At 37.9% G+C, this 21,451-nt stretch overlaps 10 protein-coding genes across 10 annotated transcripts; 6 read left to right on the forward strand and 4 right to left on the reverse strand. All coding sequences in view use genetic code 12, as the record gives it.

Annotated features, from left to right (window-relative positions):
- Window positions 1–588: 588 nt before the first annotated feature.
- On the forward strand, window positions 589–7,215 carry URA2 (bifunctional carbamoylphosphate synthetase/aspartate transcarbamylase; the record flags this gene model as incomplete). The annotated part of the gene is made up of 1 exon (XM_036809181.1): window positions 589–7,215. The coding sequence occupies one exon, from the start codon at window positions 589–591 to the stop codon at window positions 7,213–7,215; it is 6,627 nt and encodes a 2,208-aa protein (XP_036665843.1).
- Window positions 7,216–7,371: 156 nt separating this feature from the next.
- On the reverse strand, window positions 7,372–8,646 carry SPT10 (Spt10p; the record flags this gene model as incomplete). Its single annotated transcript, XM_036809182.1, has 1 exon — window positions 7,372–8,646. One exon carries the CDS (start codon window positions 8,644–8,646, stop codon window positions 7,372–7,374), a length of 1,275 nt encoding a protein of 424 aa, XP_036665844.1.
- Window positions 8,647–8,829: 183 nt separating this feature from the next.
- Window positions 8,830–9,513, reverse strand: CPAR2_203180 (uncharacterized protein; the record flags this gene model as incomplete). The annotated part of the gene is made up of 1 exon (XM_036809183.1): window positions 8,830–9,513. The coding sequence occupies one exon, from the start codon at window positions 9,511–9,513 to the stop codon at window positions 8,830–8,832; it is 684 nt and encodes a 227-aa protein (XP_036665845.1).
- Window positions 9,514–10,236: 723 nt separating this feature from the next.
- CPAR2_203190 (uncharacterized protein) lies at window positions 10,237–11,388 on the forward strand (the record flags this gene model as incomplete). Its single annotated transcript, XM_036809184.1, has 2 exons — window positions 10,237–10,273; window positions 10,343–11,388. 2 exons carry the CDS (start codon window positions 10,237–10,239, stop codon window positions 11,386–11,388), a joined length of 1,083 nt encoding a protein of 360 aa, XP_036665846.1.
- Window positions 11,389–11,670: 282 nt separating this feature from the next.
- MNT3 (Mnt3p) lies at window positions 11,671–13,287 on the forward strand (the record flags this gene model as incomplete). The annotated part of the gene is made up of 1 exon (XM_036809185.1): window positions 11,671–13,287. The coding sequence occupies one exon, from the start codon at window positions 11,671–11,673 to the stop codon at window positions 13,285–13,287; it is 1,617 nt and encodes a 538-aa protein (XP_036665847.1).
- A 205-nt stretch (window positions 13,288–13,492) lies between these two features.
- On the reverse strand, window positions 13,493–13,804 carry HHF22 (histone; the record flags this gene model as incomplete). The annotated part of the gene is made up of 1 exon (XM_036809186.1): window positions 13,493–13,804. The coding sequence occupies one exon, from the start codon at window positions 13,802–13,804 to the stop codon at window positions 13,493–13,495; it is 312 nt and encodes a 103-aa protein (XP_036665848.1).
- An 801-nt stretch (window positions 13,805–14,605) lies between these two features.
- HHT2 (histone) lies at window positions 14,606–15,016 on the forward strand (the record flags this gene model as incomplete). Its single annotated transcript, XM_036809187.1, has 1 exon — window positions 14,606–15,016. The coding sequence occupies one exon, from the start codon at window positions 14,606–14,608 to the stop codon at window positions 15,014–15,016; it is 411 nt and encodes a 136-aa protein (XP_036665849.1).
- Window positions 15,017–17,406: 2,390 nt separating this feature from the next.
- CPAR2_203230 (uncharacterized protein) lies at window positions 17,407–17,868 on the forward strand (the record flags this gene model as incomplete). Its single annotated transcript, XM_036809188.1, has 1 exon — window positions 17,407–17,868. The coding sequence occupies one exon, from the start codon at window positions 17,407–17,409 to the stop codon at window positions 17,866–17,868; it is 462 nt and encodes a 153-aa protein (XP_036665850.1).
- A 97-nt stretch (window positions 17,869–17,965) lies between these two features.
- On the reverse strand, window positions 17,966–18,841 carry SIW14 (putative tyrosine protein phosphatase; the record flags this gene model as incomplete). The annotated part of the gene is made up of 1 exon (XM_036809189.1): window positions 17,966–18,841. One exon carries the CDS (start codon window positions 18,839–18,841, stop codon window positions 17,966–17,968), a length of 876 nt encoding a protein of 291 aa, XP_036665851.1.
- Window positions 18,842–19,297: 456 nt separating this feature from the next.
- CPAR2_203250 (rRNA-binding ribosome biosynthesis protein) lies at window positions 19,298–21,439 on the forward strand (the record flags this gene model as incomplete). The annotated part of the gene is made up of 1 exon (XM_036809191.1): window positions 19,298–21,439. The coding sequence occupies one exon, from the start codon at window positions 19,298–19,300 to the stop codon at window positions 21,437–21,439; it is 2,142 nt and encodes a 713-aa protein (XP_036665852.1).
- Window positions 21,440–21,451: the final 12 nt, after the last annotated feature.

Genomic DNA, 21,451 nt, shown 5'->3' on the forward strand with positions numbered 1-21,451 from the left:
ATTTACTTCTATTTATTATTTTTATTTTCTTCCTTCTCTTTCCTCCTCTCTCTCTCTTTCTCTCTCTCTCTCTCTCTTCTCTTCTCTTCTCAATAAGTCACCGTCCTCCTTTTGTGAATTGAGTGCAGACTAATCGATTTCTTTATTGGTATGTACCATAACCGAGTTGCATTCATAGTCGAAAGACGCGATTATTGAGAAGATATAGGGATGAAGTTGAACTTGAGACATAGCGAATCAATTGCTTGCTTTATTATGCATCCTCCAAACCTAATATTATAGTCACAGTTTGCCATATTCGACTAAGCGCGGTAACAGCAATTGCGATGATGCGATGAGCGAGGGATTGAGTTTTTTTTTTTTTTTTTTTTTATTCACAAAGTCTAGACCAAAACCCATCTTTTAACTTTCTTCTTTTCGTTTATTCCACTTTTCACAGAGTTCATATACTAACTTTAGTCATAGCTGATCTGATCACCTTTCATTCATACTTTGATAATTGTCTGGTAGTATTATAAGTTTTTTCCCCCAATTATTTATAATATCCACATATACTTCAATTGAAAAATTTTACAAAGATCAGCAACTATGGCTAAATTATCTGTTCCAATTTCCCCACCAATGGAGTCAACGGGTGATAGGTTGATGACCTTAGAAACTCAAGATGGTATTGCCTTGCAAGGTTATTCATTCGGAGCTGAGGTCCCAGCCGCAGGAGAAGTGGTTTTTCAAACTGGTATGGTAGGTTATCCAGAATCTATCACTGATCCCTCTTATGAAGGTCAAATTTTGGTCATCACTTATCCATTGGTGGGTAATTACGGTGTACCAGATAGAAAATTGTTAGATGACGATTACACTCCAGCATTACCAAAATACTTTGAGTCCAACAGAATTCATATTGCCGGTTTGGTTGTTGCTCATTACACTGAGGAATTTTCTCATTTTTTGGCTAAATCGTCATTGGGACAATGGTTGAAAGAGCAAAACATTCCTGCTATATATGGAGTTGATACAAGATCGTTAACGAAAAGATTGAGAGAAAAGGGTTCAACTTTGGGTAGATTGGCTTTACAAAAATCAAGTATCAAGTCTGAAGATGTCATTGGTGACAAGTCCGGTAATTGGAAGCAATATTTTGAAATTCCCGAATTTGATGATCCAAATGTTAAGAATTTGGTTGACAAAGTTTCCATTAAGGAGCCAGTTTTGTATGCTCCGAAAGAAAATATCAAATTGGGTAAGGACGGCAAACCAATTAGAATTGTTGTTATTGATGTTGGTATGAAGTATAACCAAATTAGATGCTTTGTCAGAAGAGGTGTTGAATTGTTGGTTGTTCCTTGGGACTATGATTTCACTAAAGAAGAGTACGACGGTTTGTTCATCTCCAACGGTCCTGGTGATCCAGCTGTTATGGATGAAACTGTTGCAAGATTGCAAAAGGCTTTGCAAGAAGCAAAGACACCAATTTTTGGTATTTGTCTTGGTCATCAATTAATGGCAAGAGCTAGCGGTGCTTCAACTTTGAAATTGAAATTTGGTAATCGTGGTCACAATATTCCATGTACATCAACAATTTCAGGAAGATGTTACATCACATCCCAGAATCATGGTTATGCAGTTGATACCAACACATTGACCGATGGCTGGAAAGAGTTGTTTGTAAATGCAAATGATGGCTCCAATGAAGGTATTTATCATGAAACCAAACCATTCTTTTCGGTGCAATTCCATCCAGAATCCACCCCTGGTCCAAGAGATACTGAATTCTTGTTTGATGTCTTCATCAATGCTGTTGTTGATTATAACAAGACCGGAGTTTACAAGCAAGTTGAATTTCCAGGTGGAAAATTGGCAGACAACTTGGCCGCTCATCCAAGAGTTGACGTCAAGAAAGTTTTGGTTTTGGGTTCAGGTGGTTTATCGATTGGTCAAGCAGGTGAATTTGATTACTCGGGATCTCAAGCTATCAAAGCTATGAAAGAGGAGGGTATATACACCATTTTGATTAATCCAAACATCGCCACCATTCAAACCTCAAAAGGTTTGGCTGATAAGGTTTACTTTCTTCCAGTTAATCCGGAATTTGTTAGAAAAGTTATTGAACATGAACGGCCAGATGGTATTTATTGTACCTTTGGTGGTCAAACTGCATTGAGTGTTGGTATTGCTTTGAAGGATGAATTTGAAGGTTTGGGTGTAAAAGTTTTGGGTACTCCAATTGACACCGTCATTACAACCGAGGATAGAGAATTGTTTGCCACTGCTATGTCGGAAATCGGTGAAAAATGTGCCAGATCAGAAGCCTGTAACAATGTTAAAGAAGCCGTCGATGCTGCTAATGCTATTGGCTACCCGTTGATTGTCAGAGCTGCTTATGCTTTGGGTGGTTTGGGTTCAGGTTTTGCCGATAACGAACAGGAATTGGTTGCCTTGTGTAACAAGGCTTTCGCCACCTCGCCACAAGTATTGGTTGAAAAATCGATGAAAGGTTGGAAAGAAGTGGAATATGAAGTTGTTCGTGATGCTTTTGACAACTGTATCACAGTTTGTAATATGGAAAACTTTGATCCTTTGGGTATCCACACTGGTGATTCTATCGTTGTTGCTCCGTCCCAAACTTTATCTGATGAAGATTACAACATGTTGAGAACTACTGCTGTCAATGTTATCAGACATTTGGGAGTCGTCGGTGAATGTAACATTCAGTATGCTTTGAATCCATTTTCAAAAGAGTATTGTATTATCGAAGTGAATGCCAGATTATCACGTTCATCGGCCTTGGCTTCTAAAGCCACTGGTTACCCATTGGCATACACAGCTGCCAAATTGGGTTTGAACATTCCATTAAATGAAGTTAGAAACAATGTGACTAGATCCACATGTGCATGTTTCGAGCCATCTTTAGATTACGTTGTTGTCAAGATTCCAAGATGGGATTTGAAAAAATTCACCCGTGTTTCATCATTGTTGTCCTCGGCTATGAAATCTGTTGGTGAAGTTATGTCTATTGGTAGAACTTTTGAAGAAGCTATTCAAAAGGCTATTAGATCCACTGACTATCATAATTTGGGTTTCAACAAGACTGCTGCATTGATGTCAATTGATATTGACCAAGAGTTACAAACCCCCTCAGATCAACGTTTATTTGCCATTGCTAATGCTTTGTCTGATGGTTATTCAGTTGATAAAGTTTGGAAGTTGACCAACATTGACAAATGGTTTTTGAACAAATTGGACGGATTGATTAAATTTGGAAACAGAATTGCCAGCTATGGTAAAAAGGAAAACTTGCCAGTGTCAATCATTAGACAAGCCAAGCAATTGGGTTTCGAGGATAGACAAATTGCTAAATTTGTCGATAGTAATGAAGTTGCCATTAGAAGATTGAGAAAAGATGCTGGTGTTATCCCATTCGTCAAGCAAATTGATACCGTTGCTGCTGAATTCCCTGCTTTCACCAACTACTTGTATGTCACCTACAATGCCGATTCCTCTGATGTCACTTTCGATGACAATGGTGTCATTGTTTTGGGTTCAGGTGTCTACAGAATTGGATCATCCGTTGAGTTTGATTGGTGTGCAGTTAGAGCCATTAGAACATTGCGTGAGAACAAAATCAAGACTGTTATGATCAACTATAACCCAGAAACCGTTTCAACTGATTACGATGAAGCTGATAGATTATATTTTGAAACCATTAATTTGGAAAGGGTATTGGATATTTACGAATTGGAGCAATCTGCAGGTGTCATTATTTCCATGGGTGGTCAAACATCAAACAACATTGCTTTGCCATTGTATAGACAAAATGTCAAGATTTTGGGTACATCACCAGAAATGATTGATTCAGCAGAAAATAGGTACAAATTTTCAAGAATGTTGGACAAAATTGGTGTTGATCAACCAGCGTGGAAAGAGTTGACCTCTATTGAGGAGGCAGAAGACTTTGCCAATAAGGTTGGATATCCTGTCTTGGTCCGTCCATCTTATGTCTTGTCAGGTGCAGCTATGAATACTGTTTATTCCAAGGATGATTTAGCATCGTATTTGACACAGGCCGTTGATGTTTCTCCAGATTACCCTGTTGTCATCACCAAATATATTGAAAATGCCAAAGAAATTGAAATGGATGCTGTTGCTAAAGACGGTAAGATGATTATGCATGTTGTTTCCGAGCATGTTGAAAACGCTGGTGTTCACTCTGGAGATGCTACTTTGATTGTCCCACCACAAGATTTGGATCCTGAAACTGTAAGAAGAATTGTTGAAGCTACTGCCAAGATTGGTAAAGCTTTGGATATCACTGGTCCTTACAATATTCAATTTATTGCAAAGGATAACGACATCAAAGTTATTGAATGTAATGTTAGAGCTTCAAGATCTTGTCCATTTGTATCCAAGGTTGTTGGTGTTGACTTGGTTGAAATGGCCACGAAGGCTATTATGGACTTGCCTGTCACACCATACCCAGGTGAAAGGTTACCCGATGATTATTGTGCAGTCAAGGTGCCTCAATTTTCTTTCTCAAGATTGGCTGGTGCCGATCCAGTTCTTGGTGTTGAGATGGCTTCAACCGGTGAAGTTGCCACGTTTGGTAGAAACAAATATGAAGCATATTTGAAATCATTGTTATCTACTGGCTTCAAATTACCAAAGAAGAACATCTTATTCTCGATTGGTTCATACAAAGAAAAACAAGAATTGTTGCCAAGTATTGCCAAGTTGAGTGAATTGGGTTACAAGATCTTTGCCACTGCTGGTACCGCTGACTTTATCAAAGAACATGGTATCAAGGTTCATTACTTGGAAGTCTTGAGTAAGGAAGAGGACCAAAAATCAGAATATTCATTGACTCAACATTTGGCAAACAACTTGATTGATTTGTATGTCAACTTGCCATCAGCAAACAGATTCCGTCGTCCTGCTTCATACATGTCGAAAGGTTACGAATCTCGTCGTATGGCTGTTGATTTTGCCATTCCGTTGGTTACAAATGTCAAGAATGCTAAATTGTTAGTTGAGGCTATTGCCAGAAACATCTCCATGGATGTTTCCAACAGAGATGCTCAAACATCCCATGGAACTGCTACGTTGCCGGGTCTCATTAACATTTCTTCATTTGCCACTTCATTCAACGACTTTGAGAAAACCACCAAACAATCATTGGCTGCCGGTTTCACTTTCAATTGCTTCTTGCCACATACTCAAACTGGTGTTGCTATTACTGACTACAGAAGCTTAATTGAAGCTATTGATCAAGCTGGAGCTGACGCATACACTGATTTCTCATTCGCAATTGCTGCTTCAGAAACTAATTCACAAAGTGTTGCTGATGCTGCTGATAACGCTGGCTCTTTATACATCCCATTCAACGACATTGATGGGTCTAAAGTCTCGGCTGTCAATGCTCAATTCACCGCTTGGCCACAAACCAAACCAATTGTCACCGATGCAAAGGCTACAGACTTGGCATCTGTTCTTTTGTTGGCCTCCTTGTACAACAGATCAATCCATATTACTAGCGTATCTTCCAAAGAGGATTTGGACTTGATTTTGATGGCAAAGAACAAAGGGTTGTCAGTTACTTGCGATGTTGCGGTCTTTACCTTGTTCATTTCAAAAGATGATTTGGACTATCCATTTTTACCAACCAAGAAGGATCAAGATTACTTGTGGCAACACTTGAAAGACATCGATTGTTTCTCAACTGGTGTCTTGCCTTACTTGGTTGCCAAGGCAACTAACCAAAAGATCGTACCAGGTTTGGGAATCAATGAAACTCTCCCATTGTTGCTTTCTGCTGTCAATAAAGGTAAACTCACCATTGGTGATATTGTTGCAAAATTCCACGACAAACCAGCCAAGATTTTCAACATTCCAAAGCAAGACGCTCAGGTTATTCTTGACTTGGACAGATACTCCGAAATTGATCCATCTTATCCTGAGTTTGCTAAATTGAAATTGAGAGGTGCGATTGAAAGAGTCTCTTTCCATAACGAAACTGTTGTGCTAGATGGGTCAGTTTTGGTTGATTCTGCTTTAGGTAAGAATGAAGTTGGATCCAGGTCAAGATTCAACTCAGTTACCACTATGCCACAATCACCTGTATTGGGCCAAAAAAGGGTTTCATTTTCAGGATTGCGTCGTCCGTCGATTGCTCCAAGCACACCCGAACCACAACCAGCTGAATTCGAAAAATTGGGGTCAGAGTTGGTTTCACAACCGGTTGCTGGTTCCATGGGAGAGATTGCCGCATTGAGCGACTACATCAGAAAGAACAATACATTTTTGAGAAACAACATTTTATCGGTAAAGGATATCACCAGATCTGATTTACATTCATTGTTTACTGTTGCTCAAGAAATGAGATTAGCTGTTGAAAGGCAAGGCGTTTTGGATATTTTGAAGGGAAGAGTTTTGGCAACCATGTTTTACGAACCATCCACGAGAACCTCAACCTCATTCGATGCTGCCATGCAAAGATTGGGTGGTAGAGTTGTTGCTATCAACTCGGACGCATCTTCGGTGAAGAAAGGCGAGACTTTACAAGACACTATTAGAACTTTGTCGTGTTACTCTGATGCTATTGTTTTGAGACATCCAAAAGAAGAAAGTGCAGACATTGCTGCTAAATACTCTCCAGTACCAATCATCAATGCAGGAAATGGAACAAAAGAGCATCCTACCCAAGCATTATTGGACTTGTTCACCATCAGAGAAGAATTGGGTACCGTCAATGGTATTACAGTCACATTTATGGGTGATTTGAAATATGGTAGACCAGTTCATTCATTGGTACATTTGTTGCGTCACTACCACGTTAGAGTCCAATTGGTTGCACCAAAGGAATTGGCAATTCCAAAAGATATTAGAGACTTGTTGATTGAACACAACATGTTGGTTGCTGAATCCGAAGAATTGACTAATGATCTTATTGCCAGATCCGACGTCTTGTATTGTACTAGAGTACAGGAGGAAAGATTTGCAGATAAACAGCAATATGAAAGATTGAAGGACACTTACATTGTTGATAACAAGATCTTGAGTAATGCTAAACAGCACATGTGTGTTATGCATCCATTGCCAAGAACTAACGAGATTAGAGAAGAAGTTGATTTCGATCAAAGAGCTGCATACTTCAGACAAATGAGACATGGTTTGTTTATTAGAATGGCATTGTTGGCCATGGTCATTGGTGTCGATTTTTAGAAAGTGGGTTTGTTTTTGCATTTACATTTTCACTACAAAGTATAGGGCATGATGGAGAAAGAGATCTTGGGGGAGATTTCCACACAAATTACATTGTGCTTTGTATATATATCCATACTTGACATTAGTGTAAAATAATTCGTTTTGTTTACAAAACTATCTTCTTTGGTAAGTTCTAACTCTTGGACGGATGATATCAGATTCGGTATCTTCATCAGACAAGTATCTCTCAACCATTGAAAAGATTGGACCAGATGAGGCAGCAACTTCTGCATAAGTTTGTCTTAATCCATCCCGATGTGCTTGCTGGACTTCCGACACGACTGCTTGAATGTGCTCACTTACTTGTGGTCTTTCAAAATCGTGGTTGGCTACGTCATATCTTTCGTTGTGGCCGTCTTTTGGTATTCTATTGCATTTGTCGCATTCCTTAATCACTATCCCCACGGTCTCTTTAATACGCGGCCAATGATATTTTTCCGCCACTTGAGTGGTTGTTTTATTTATCCCAAGATGTCCATTATTTCGATGCAACTCGTGACAAATGCGCATTTGTTGATCCAAATCAGCTACAACTTCCTTCCCTTTCAACATTAGTTTGCCATTGGATAGACTGTAGTGCATTGCTCCAGCTCTCAATCTCGCTTTTTCCTGACGATCAGCAGTGGCTGGATACTTGCCAGTCTCTAGATAATACTTTATTTTATCAAATCTATAGGCACTAGACTCTGTTACTGATTTATCTGTAAGTTCACGACCATATATGATTGCATCAACTGGTTGATCGAGATTTTTCACGTATGCAGCACTTTTAATCTTTCCTGCCCTCTTGAAATTCATTGACTCCCACAACTTTCTGGCAGCTGCATTACTTTCGAAAACGAGATTGAACATGGTGTAGGTATATCCAAGTTTCGGAGCCCATTGCAAAAAGCAGTCGGTTAAAGTCCTGCCAATACCTTTTCCTCTGATACCAGCATTGACAAGAAATTCTGCTGTGCAAATGTGTGAACACCTCTTCCCTGGGTACTGTGCTTGAATACAAAACATCCCCAAACATTCATTCTCCCATGACCTACCATTTGAATTTCTATTCAAATTGAGATCATCACCAAGACACATCACACCTACAAAAGACGAGAACCAATGATCAACAAATTGTTCAAGTGTTAGCGGATCGAAATAGGGTAATGTTTCACCCCTTTCAATCTCCATGTTGTACTCATCACATAAAAAGTGTAGTAGGCCAATTGGAATGTCAAGGGGAGACAAGATTGGATATATTGTGGCAGTTGTTACTCCATCTTTGAGAAGAATTGTATATCTTTCACTTATCTTGGGTATCGTTGATTGATCTCGGTAAGTTGATGGTAATGCTCCATTTTGGTCTTCGACATCACTATGGTGTCTTTTTCTGCCTGGCTTGATCATCAGTTTCAGTTGCCGAACAGCTGTCACAGCGTCATCGGGTGTCATATGATACTATCAAAGCAAAACAGTTGCCCTGGCAAGTATTATAGCTTTGTATGCTACCAAGTTCAGTTTTCACACAAAACTTTACATAAAACTCTTAGTATATTCTATCTACAATGTCTAAGTATATAGCAACTTCTCCTATTGCAAATCTTTTCCAAACATGAAAGCTCCAATCAACTTGTCATGACCTTTCAACACTGCCACATTCTTGACATATCCTATCCTTTCGAATCCCAACGAGTCCCAAATCTTTAAGCTAGCAAGGTTGGTTTCAAAAACTAGGTTGAAAACCGAGTAGACGTATCCCAATTGGGGAGCGATGTCCAAATACTTTGCTCCCAACTCTTTTCCCAAACCTAAACCACGTTTCACATGATTCACGACAAATCCTGCATTGCAGACATGTGAGCAACGACCAATGTAGTTCGGTTTGACATAAAAAGTGCCGAGAAACATGTCATTCCATTGTTCAACTGAAAGATTTTGGAGTTGTGGATCACTAAGTGAGTCGAATTTCCCATCTAATAAAATTGCAACGAAATGATGAAACCAGTAGCTCTTGAAATTTTCAAATGATTTCGTTTCGTGGTAAGGGTAAGTTAGGCCCTCCTCAACAACATAATTGAACTCATTTTGGAGTGCAATGAGTAGGTTTTGAGGAACTATGGAAGCATCATGAATGTTAAACAAGGTAACTGGTCTTTCATCTTTTTTTAAATTGAAATTTATCACGGCATCTTTAACTTGTGGAGTAGATTCGAATGTTTCGTTCGCAAAGGGAAGGTTTTTCACTGATTCATAAGTAGCACTGCCTGAAACCATGGAGGGGAGAGAGGTGCTGCTAATGCAGTTCAATATGTTATGCTTTTTCTAAAAAAAACTGTTGATTTCACCGGAAGTCAAAAGCCGCATTCAAATTATAATTTTCGCGTCAAAGCTGGTAGCAGAAAATCATCGGTCCGAAGCAGGTTCCTTCTGATCTGATGAGGAGCTATCGTGAGGGTGTATAAGTAGCGTGATCAAGTCGCTGAAAACAAAAATGGCTGTCTCTGTCTCTTGTTTTTTCGTTGAAGTTCAGGTAACATCAAGTGATGTATTTGAAATAATTTGCGTCATAATTATTTAATATATCAATCAACTTTCTTAAAATTTTGACATGAGCAATACTAAACACTTTCCTCCATCATAAGCAGTAAAATTTACTTTTATCTATGTGGATAAAGGCAACGGTATAACCCGAGCAAACACATTTCTACTTCTTTTCTTCTTTTTCTTCCTTCATTTGATCATTATGTTTATGTGTGTGTGTGTGTTTTGCAATGTCACATATCCTGCATATAAGACTTGCTGTTTTGTTGATGGAATTTTTGAACTTCTTCTTTTTCCAATTGGGAACTCAATTTTTTAGTAACTAACCTAATACAACTCTAACAAGTTATCCCCTTTCAGCAAATATCATATAACTACAAATAACAAAACAGCCTACACTTTACGGTTTTATGATCTGTACCACTCATATCTATCAACCAGTATCTTTTATATAACATGGAAGACTTTAAAAGAAACGGAACCGCAACAGACAGTATGTTGAACCCATCCCCCACTCATCATCCCGCAAAGAGCAAGTTACTAACAACCAGCCCATTTCTAGCCATCAGCAAGCGAGATAAGAGGAGAAACAATATTGCTACTCGATTACAAAAACTAGAACTGACGTTCAAAAATGATCGAGATATTTTTTATCGCAATAGCTTACATGAATTACAAAACAAATTAGCAAGTCTACAACAAGGCACCAATGAAGAATATGTGACAAAGAAAATCCAACTAGAGGAAGCGAGAGATTACGAGTTGACTAAATTACGTCTTTGGGAAGAGTACCAAGTGAAAAGCATTGAAATGGAATATCATCAAGCTTTGCAAAAGGCGAAGGAGAATCACGATAAGATGATCAAATTGATCAAGGAAAAATTGTACGACAAACTACAGAAACAGATCAAGACTTTAAAAGAGGATAAGTACTTGTTGAATCTTTTAAACAGTAATAGTTACAATCACGATAAAGAAGGTGGAGGAGCAAACAGAGACAATGAAACACTAGCGGCGGCAATGGGGTTGAACTTTCACGATCGAAGATCTTTAAGAAAACGTGGTGAGTATCTTGGCAGATTCGCAACTGGAGAAATGGATGATCTATCAGATGGCGGAGGTGGTGGTTTGAATGGTAATCTATCTTGGGCACGGAATGGCTCTGGTTACATTTCTCTGGGCAAAAGAAGACGGCTACATACAACACGGTATTCATCAAACGATGAAGTATCGAGCAGTACGGCGAGTGCTAAACCATGGCACAACGGACATGCAAGCTCTGCTGCAGCTTCTGCTGCCGGTAATCAACATAGCTCGATACACGCTCAGAATAGATCCAATGGTGGTGTTCAAAGTGGATACGAGTCCAATTTCAGTGATAAAGATTACGATGCATTGAATTCGTTTATAATGGAGAATGAAGACGGAGTTAAGTCATTGATTTATGATGGAAATGGATTGAATGGCGATGATGGAAGCCACACTAGTTATAAAGTGCAAACACGTGGATCGCATAAGCAGTTTGTGGGACCTCAAGGATTGAAACCGGAAGAATTGAATCAAGATTTGGCTCTACTACGCACTGCAATAGTGAAGAAGGAGAAGTAGTATGGCAACGGAATAGGATCCAAAGAGAAGACAATCAAAGACTCTTTCGTTTCTGATATCTTTAAGATTGATGTATTTTATATATAATTTTGTATTTTGTGTAATTATTAGATTCTATTTTTGTTTTTTTGTTTTTTTGGTTGAAAATCGGTATTTTCTTTTCTCTCGCATCGGCATTAAACCTTGAAAAACTGCGATCTAACAGGCTGAGGCTCTCTCCCTTGTGGAAAACCATTTGGATTAGACTACATATGAACTAGTTTTGCCCACTCCCCTCACCAGATGTCTTTCAATAAGTTGAGGGCTTTTTTACTTCGTTCTAGAAAGAGTAATACTGTCCTACTATCAACGCTATTCATTTTTTTAGTAATTCTATTATTCAAGGATCATCTACTACCGAATAATGATCCATACTGGATAAATTTTAAAATCACCAACCCACCCAAAAAGGAGTCACTTACAGAACTTAGTCAACAGAAGCTAGATACAAAAATTGATTCCCCTTTCCAATATGGATGTGCTGCTGTCCCTAATGGAGATCAACCACGTGCCAATGCTGCATTTATCATGTTGTGTCGAAACCTGGAACTTGAAGGAGTGATTGCAAGTATCAAGTCAATGGAACGACATTTTAATCAGTGGTACAACTACCCATGGATTTTTCTCAACAATGAAGAGTTTTCCCCCGAATTTAAATATGCTGTGGGCAATCATACCAATGCTAAAGTTTCATTTGGTAAAATTGCCATGGAAGACTGGGATTTCCCTTCTGATATACCTGAAGCTGAATTAAATGAATGGATTGAATCTCAAGGTGATCGTGAGTTGTTGTATGGCAATTTAAAGAGTTATCACAAAATGTGTCGTTTTTACTCTGGTAAATTTTATTTACATCCATTGGTTAATCAATTGGATTGGTATTGGAGAGTAGAGCCCAATGTTGAATTTTATTGTGATTTGACATACGATCCATTCATTGAGATGGAAAAGAGAGGTAAGAAGTATGGGTTTAATGTGATGATATATGACTTGTACTATTCCATTCCTGGGTTGTTTCGTCATGTACAAAATTTCATCAAAAAACATGAAATCAAAGTCAAGAGTAGTTGGAAATTGTTTGTATTGAACTCGAAATGGTTAGATGGGGAAGATGAGTTGGGAGTCTATGATGGAATCCATAATTCACATGAACTAGTTGTTGAAATTCAAGATCAAATCTATTTACAAAAATTTATTCACGAAGTTAAAGGCAAAACTGAAGATGTGTTTACCAAGAATCCATACTTGACGAGAAGAATCTTGCAGAAAAGTAAACAAATGCCCAAGTTACATGAAGATAGAACCAATAACGAAGATTACAATTTATGTCATTTTTGGTCGAATTTTGAAATTGCACGAGTTGATTTATTCACATCGCCTGAATACCAACAATTTTATCAACATCTTGAGTCAGCTGGTGGGTTCTATAAAGAAAGATGGGGAGATGCTCCAGTACATTCATTAGCAATTGGCATGTTTTTGGATTTAAATGAAGTTCACTATTTCCGAGATATAGGTTACCGGCATGAGATTTTTGCTCATTGTCCCGCCAATGCACCAGAACATCAATTGGAGTATGTTGCCAATGCAAACTATGCGGCATTTGCGGACCCACAAGAAGCTGCTGTGGTTGTATCACCAGATAAGCCGAGGTACAATGGTGTTGGGTGTAGATGCAAATGCCCCAAGGGATACAATGATATTGAAGATTCCGAGTGTATGAAGAAATGGCAAATGTACACTCAAGATGATTATAAGGATCCAGAGCCGGTTAATCTTGAATCTTGGAAGAAACGGTTAACGAGAAAGATTAAGCATCATTTGATAGCTGGTGGTAGCATGGAAGAGGATCTTGTATAGAGGAATACTAGTGGATAATTTTATAGACGAGTTAGCTATCTTGTGGTAAATTATCACATAATTTATTCAATACTTTTCTTTTACAATTATCGTTGCTCTAAGTAAATGGTCATCAAAATTTAATAGTATCAATATATGCTATACAATAATACGAAATGAAAAAAGGAAAAAGCAACAGTGTAACAATGTGTGTTTTTATCTTTGTTTAACCTCCGAAACCATACAAGGTTCTACCTTGTCTCTTCAAAGCATAAACAACATCCAATGAAGTAACAGTCTTTCTCTTGGCGTGTTCAGTATAAGTGACAGCATCTCTAATAACATTTTCCAAAAATTGTTTCAAAACAATTCTAATTTCTTCATAAATCAATGCTGAAATACGTTTAACACCACCTCTTCTTGCCAATCTTCTGATTGCTGGTTTGGTGATACCTTGAATGTTATCTCTCAAGATTTTTCTGTGTCTCTTAGCACCTCCTTTTCCTAATCCTTTTCCTCCTTTTCCTCTACCAGACATTGTTGTATATAATTATATGTGTGTTGGGTATAAGTAATGATAAGAAAGTAAATGAACTCGATTAATTGGGGAAATTGATGTGATATTTAAATAGAAAAAAAAATTAAGACTGAGATTGAGTTTGATAGGAAGTGGGTTAAAGCGTGTAAGTATCGCAAACAACGCGCGAGGCTCAAAAAGAGTAAGAGTAGGAGAGTAATCATGAGAATGGGACACAAATACCAAGCAGAGGGAGAAGAAGAAGAAGAAGAAGAAGAAGAGAACAAATGAAACAGAGTAATCCTCTTGTCGTGTAGTTTAGTGTATGATACGTCAAAGAGAATAATCTCGTGTCATCTATAAACTTAATGTGCTTTCTTTTGTTTGTTACATGTGCTCTTGTATTTTACTTGTTTGTACAAGAAAGGACACCGTACTTTGTACTATTGTCTTTTGTTCGATGTATAAGACGTACTAGTATACAATTTACGCATCAGTCTAAAATTTACCCTCATTGATGCGTATTTTTCCTTGTCTTTTGTTAGTGGGAAAAGATTAGAGCTACCACGTTCAACTTTTTTTTTCTGGCACAAATAAGAAAGACGCTTCTTCTCTTCACATCGCGCGACTACAGACAGCAGCGTAGCCGCTACCCTTTGTCTCTCGCTTTATCAAACGAAAATGTAAACAAACTCAACCATTGCATCATCAGTTGGTTCCGCACCCACAAATCTCTATATATAAACTCTACTCTACCCACCTTATCTCACCACAGTTAAAGTTTTCCCCTTTCTTTCTATCAACACATTTGAATCAACAAAAATGGCTAGAACTAAACAAACAGCAAGAAAATCTACTGGTGGTAAAGCCCCAAGAAAACAATTGGCTTCCAAAGCTGCTAGAAAATCCGCCCCATCTACCGGTGGTGTCAAGAAACCACACAGATATAAGCCAGGTACCGTTGCCTTGAGAGAAATCAGAAGATTTCAAAAATCTACTGAATTGTTGATTAGAAAGTTGCCTTTCCAAAGATTGGTTAGAGAAATTGCTCAAGACTTCAAGACTGATTTGAGATTCCAATCTTCAGCTATTGGTGCTTTGCAAGAAGCTGTTGAAGCTTACTTGGTTGGTTTGTTTGAAGACACTAACTTGTGTGCTATCCATGCCAAGAGAGTTACTATTCAAAAGAAGGATATTCAATTGGCTAGAAGATTGAGAGGTGAAAGAGCTTAAGCTGGGGGTACTTTGTAGTATAACTGGCTTTTTCTTTTTGCGCAGAGAATTGGTAATGACCTTGATGGCTTTTATTGATTTTCAGTTCTTTATTTTTTTGGTGGGGTTTTATAGGTTATAACATGTATATTAAGTAACGAAGATATTAGAATTAAATTGAAAATAGTAATAGAGGGTATGGCTATTGGGCAAGATGGTGCATCTACCACAGTCAGCCAGCACAGTACTATCCAAGAGTAACAGAGTTGAATGTACAAACAATTCAGATCTTTGCAGAAACATATGTCATTTTATTAATCGCTAATGAGATTGCAAAACTTTTAAAATATCATAGAAAGACAAGTTTTGGAGGAACGACATAGTATCCAGATTTAAACGAAATTGATACTCGCCAGTGACACTCATTAATCAAATTACAAAAGTTACCGGATCAACGTGAAGCTCACAAATAGTGTAAAACTTCTTCAATAGAATCGATAAGGATTAAAACTAAAGTAAAGATACTTTGGGGGTTTCAAGAATGTTACCTTTGAAAGAAGCACCTTGGGTTGATCATGAAACTGATTACTTCCAAAATCTCACTTTAAAAAAATAAAAGGAAATTTCACACTAGACATAACAATCTACACCCCCAAATCTTTATAAACAGATGATCAGTAGTAATTATTTATTAGCACCCAAATCATTGGGGATATTGAAAAAGAAAATCGGAAAAAGTTCAAAAATGTGACTTTTGAAAATCGTTTATACTTTTTGATAAGTTTTCGTTGATAGTTGATGCTGAAAAAGCATTACAAAGTTTAATTGTTCCTTTCCTTTGTAGTTTTGTACTCTTATTAAGTCCTTTTTTGAGGGGCTAAAATACCCCTCTACTAACACAAAATTGTTAACAAATATTACTGTATGCACTTTATGGTTGTGTGCGTGTGTGTCTGTTTCTGTTGTATTACGGTTGTTGTCAAGTAAACCCAGAAGAGCCTATAATAAAAATCGTGACCTTATTCTCCTTGCCCCTCTTATTCTTCTATACCTCCTTGATCTGTTGGATGAACATAACAAAATAAACAATTGCTTCCATTCACTAAACACCAATTTTCTAATGTGTCCTTAATAACTTTTTGGACTGAACTAAACATTCTGACCTCGGTACAATAGGGATCCACTTGTGACATGGATCGCCCAAAACAGCACGGTACACCAGTAATCCAACCCCTGCTTTTGTCGTCGTTTTGAATAGAGACAAAGCTAGACCTATGTCGAAACCAAGCGAGAGGTTCAAAAACCCTTAGCTGGACAACTGGATAATTTAAGACTCACTCACCCCCTCTTGTCCTTGTACAAAGAAGAATTCTACCATTTAGGAGGCTAAATGCAATAATAATTGTTTACTTGTATGGACAAAACGTACGTACAAAAAAAGATTGATAACAGTCGTATATCCCTTTGACATGCCTAAAATGAAAGACATTGGCAAGTATCATCACAAGCAGTAGGACACTAAAGTAAAATTTTGGGTACCGTGGACACAATAATCGGAAACATCAATGCAGCGTTATGCTCACAATGATATTAAACATGATAGATGCCAGCACTAGCTAATAATTTCATCCATATGATCCTGAACAAATTAAAGGCTGGCAGCATCTTTGTTTAGGATAATCTCGGATATGAGTGTTTTTACCCGAGGTAATAATATCATACTCGTGTTGTGATATATACATCAAACAAACATTTGTCAAGATTACTAGCACTGTTATTATTCTATTTTGGACAGATTATTAAAAGTGACTCCAGGTTCATGAAATATACACCTCTTGATAAAGGACTGGTGGTAAAAGAAAAAGGTGTTGTGAAGAGATACAGAAACTAGTGACTTTTGCAGCACTATTTATACTTTTTTTCTGCAAACTATGATGGGACTTGGTTGCATGTGTGTTGCCAAAAAAATTCACAGTAATTAACTGGCATCTCCTATATACACACACATACACACGCGCTCTCTCCCCTACCAAACCGTGTATAAATATAGAGATATTCCCTTTTCCTGAATACATTTTCTTAGTGTACTTCCTTTTCTTCGACTGATATCTAAAAAGCTTGGCCAAACTGCTGACCCCACCACTAAAGTCTATAGTCTGCTCAATGCACTTTTCTATCAATAAAAGCAGAACTTATAAGTAGTGTAGCTCTTTACCATTCATTCATATTTTACACTCTCCATGCAATTCATCACCACATACAAACTTTAAGGTTTTGATCGCTTTTTGTGGCTCAAATAATTTTTAGTTGTTTTAATGCCGATCTCTCTCTCGAGCATGAATAGCAATCTGAAATTTTTTACAATCACACATGCATTTTTGCTCAAGACTTGAACAAACCAATCATTAATCATGCCTGACTCAACTATTAAACCACCACCATCGCTTTACGAACAACTTGATGCTCTATCAGTCTCGCCCATCCCATCGGGTGTTTTATCAGGAGCGTTGTTTTTGAAAGCATTAACCAAGACATCATCAGCAGTCGCTATACCCAATTCAGGAACTTCAGGATCGTCTTTTGCATTTCACAAGACGTTAGCTGCATCTCGACCTACGCGATTATCGTGCACTTTGTTTGGATCAGCTATGGCTTTGGGTACTTATATGATGATTGATGGAGATCCATTGAATGCCTCGGGTTTCAATTTTGCTTGGCTGACTTTATACTTGATTGTTAATGGTAAATCCTCCATTCTGTCTGTTTTCAGGGGAAGAATAACTCCAGTTGCATTGTCAGGATTGGCTCTTTTTGATGCTGCTTTGTATGGTAGAGAATTCTTTTGGAGCAAGAGAAGTCCCTTCCAACAATGAACGAGGAGGTATGACTGTACTATAGTGTATAAAGAATCTATCATTTTTCGTAAATATACAGTTGTTACATAATTTTGGGTTGCCGTTCATTGTGAGGTCACCCCCATTTCAACGGTAACAACCCTCGTTCATTACAATACTCCTTTATATGTCGATCATCATACAACTCAATAAATTGTTGATCCATTGGTCGTTCTTTGGGAGCAGCAAATTTCCTGTACTCATCAAAAATTATAGTCTTAGACCAATTTTGTAATCGTCTTAAAACCCCAATTAAACAACCAGTTCGATGTTTACCACGATTACAATGTATAAGTATCGGTTGATTCTCTGGATCTAAAACAATTTTAATCGCTTGTGTGATCAAATCCAGTGAAATTTTAACAAATGGTTCTTTATTTCCCGACATCCCCAATTGAAATAGTTTGACATTGTGGGTTTCGAAAAACCTTTGTTGAAGTTCTGGATACTCCTCTGGTATTAGACATAAAACTGATTTTAATTTGAGTTGTTTCAAGAATGAGAAATTGGCAGGTTGAGGGAAAGAACTTCTATAAATGGATCCAATGACTAAAGCAAAATTCTCTGGCGGGGTCAATTCTTGATCCTCAACGTCAAAATCATGATGGGTTTCGGCATCTGTCATATTTGTGGTTTCATTGGTGTTCTTTAGTCGCTTTTGCTGCTCTTCATACTCCAATTGTAGTTTTTTTTGCAAATTTATATCCAATTTATCGTCGGCATCTTCATCATATATTTTCTCCTCTTCGTCTTCTGTAGTTTTAGCTTCATTTTCATTCTCATGTAGCTTGAGTTGGTCCAACGTCGAACGTAGCAGTGTGTCGGTGTTGTCCGCAAGTGTGCTTGCACTGGCTCCAATTCCATTGTAGATCGACTCACCTCCCGCATTATCATTCGGTAGACCCGATATATCCTCATCCATTTGAAATGGTCCGTCGGCGTTTTCCGTCATAATGCCAATGAAATAGTGTGTCTGGCGGTGGGTCACCTCTTATAGCCAATATTAACTAATTTAGTTGCTCCTAGGTAATCTGTTGTGTGAAATAGCTTTGGCGCTGTTTTTTTACTCAGTTGGTAGTGTGTATTTGAAATGTGAAATGTTATATGAGTCTCTTGTCGTTGTAGGAAACCATTGTCTGATATTTTTCCTCCTTTGCAGTCAACGATTAGATTGGTGATTTTTTTCTTTTTCTCTCTCTTCTGTCTGCTTGTTGATAGGGAGAGAATCAGAAGAATAATCGTTTTGTAGTTTTCCACAGTAGTGTACTAAAGACCAAAAACATTTCAGAGTTGAGTGTCGCATTTCACAATGTCGTGGGTATTAGAGACACATCGCGTGCAATGCTCTTCTCAAGATTTTTCACTTTGGAACTCTACTGATCTACTCATTCACTATTATTTTTGAATCATGCAAGGAAGGAATAAAAGAGGACCTAGCAATGAACATCTGGTTCACCACAGGGATCGAAATGCCAAGCGTGGAAGAACAGAATTGAGAACAATCACTAGAACTGCTAGGAGACCAAATAGGGACCTTAAGAAACAAAGCTATGCGGATAATAATGTCGATAACGGCGATGTCTCCAAAGACCAAATTGACAGTGAGGAAGAAGAAGAGTCTGAAGAGGGTGATGACAGTGGAAAAGCGTACTCTGCGTTGTTGACGCTATTAAAATCAAACAAGAAGGATAAAGCACATTCAGATAAGATAGACACCGAAGCACAAGAAGAGCCGGAACAAGCCCCCGTTGCCGAAGATGATGAGGATGAGCTTGTTGGTGAAAATTTTGATGAGGATAACGAAGAATCGGAAAATGAATCGGAAAATGACGTGGACGATTCACCAGCAGAATTGGCAATTGACCCCTTTGAAGTACATTTTAATCAACCGAGTGATGAGTATTTGGAAAAGGAGGAGAAGTTGGTGTTGAAGGAACACAACAAATGGGTTACACTGTCAAAAGTGATTTATGACGACTTGTCATTGACTTCGATGACCTTGACACCCCCTGGAGAAGGTATAGCTTATGTGACTACCAAGAAAGACCCTACTAACATCAAAGATTTCAAGTCGTTGAAAATGAGGGTCTTGGATGCTTATTTGAATGAGTTTGGCGAGGCCGTTTCGAAATTGGACTCAGTACTACTTCAACCAATACTAAACTATGAAGATGTCAATTATCAATATAAATCGTACATAAATAAATCATACCGAAAGCTATATGCCTTGCACGCATTAAATCACATATACAAGACTAGAGACAGGATTATCAAAAACTCGGCTAAATTGCATCAAGCAGCGGAGAGTAACCAGGATTTGGAATTGAGAGATCAGGGTTTCACTCGTCCAAAAGTATTGATCCTTTTACCATCGAGGGAAGCGTGTCATACGCTAGTTGAATTGTTGATCCAATTATCAGGTACTACGCAACAAGAGAATAAAAAAAGATTCACCACCCAATTTCATGCTAAAGATGCTCCTAGAAGCAATAAACCTCAAGATTTTCAAGACGCATTCAAGGGAAACAACAACGATTATTTCTGCATTGGGTTAAAGTTGACTCGTAAGTCATTGAAATTGTACTCATCCTTCTATTCTTCTGATCTCATCATTGCATCTCCGCTTGGATTGTCAATGATTTTGGAAAACCCTGATAAGAAGAAGCGTCAATACGATTTCATTTCATCCATCGAAGTGCTTATCGTTGACAGGGCGAACCAAATCGAAATGCAAAATTGGGACCATGTAAACACCATCATGAAATACATCAACAAAGTTCCAAAAGATTTTCATGACGCAGATTTCAGCAGAATTAGAATGTGGAGCATCAATGATCAAGCCAAATTGTTGAGACAAACATTGGTGTTTTGTGAGTACTTGACGCCATCGATAAATAACTTAGTTTTATCAAAGTCGTTTAACCTACTGGGTAAGACTAAATTCAAACCAGTCATTACATCAGATACCAGTATTATGAACTCCATTGGTATCAAGATTAAGCAAATTTTTCAACGATTTCCCAGTGAATCTCCGGCAACTGACCCTGACACTAGATTTAATTTCTTTATCAATTCAATACTCCCCAATTTATTGAAAACAACGTCCTATGATGATGGTATAATGATTTACATACCATCCTATTTCGACTACCTTCGTGTTAAGGATTACTTCAAAAGTTCGACAAAGTTTAATTTTGGAGCCATTGATGAATACAGCTCACAGTCCAAATTGACAAGAACCAGACACGAGTTTGCCACTGGCAAAATCAAAGTTTTATTGTACACAGAAAGATTACATTATTTCCGAAGATACGAAATTAGTGGAGCTAAAAACATCATCATGTATGCACCACCAACAAATCCTATTTTCTATAAAGAATTGATTCGATTCATTGCTAAATCAATTTTCAAAGATGAATGCGATTTGAATTTAGTCACTGTGAAAATCCTTTATTCGAAATGGGATGCAACTGCTTTGGATAGAATCGTTGGTAATGAGCGTGCACCAATTCTTTGTCATTCTAGAAATGAAATGTATGAATTTAGGTAGGTAAACTGCTAC

This window comes from Candida parapsilosis, contig 005809, assembly GCF_000182765.1.
Source record: "Candida parapsilosis strain CDC317 annotated contig 005809".
In the NCBI taxonomy this organism is placed as follows: Eukaryota; Fungi; Ascomycota; class Pichiomycetes; order Serinales; family Debaryomycetaceae; genus Lodderomyces; species Lodderomyces parapsilosis.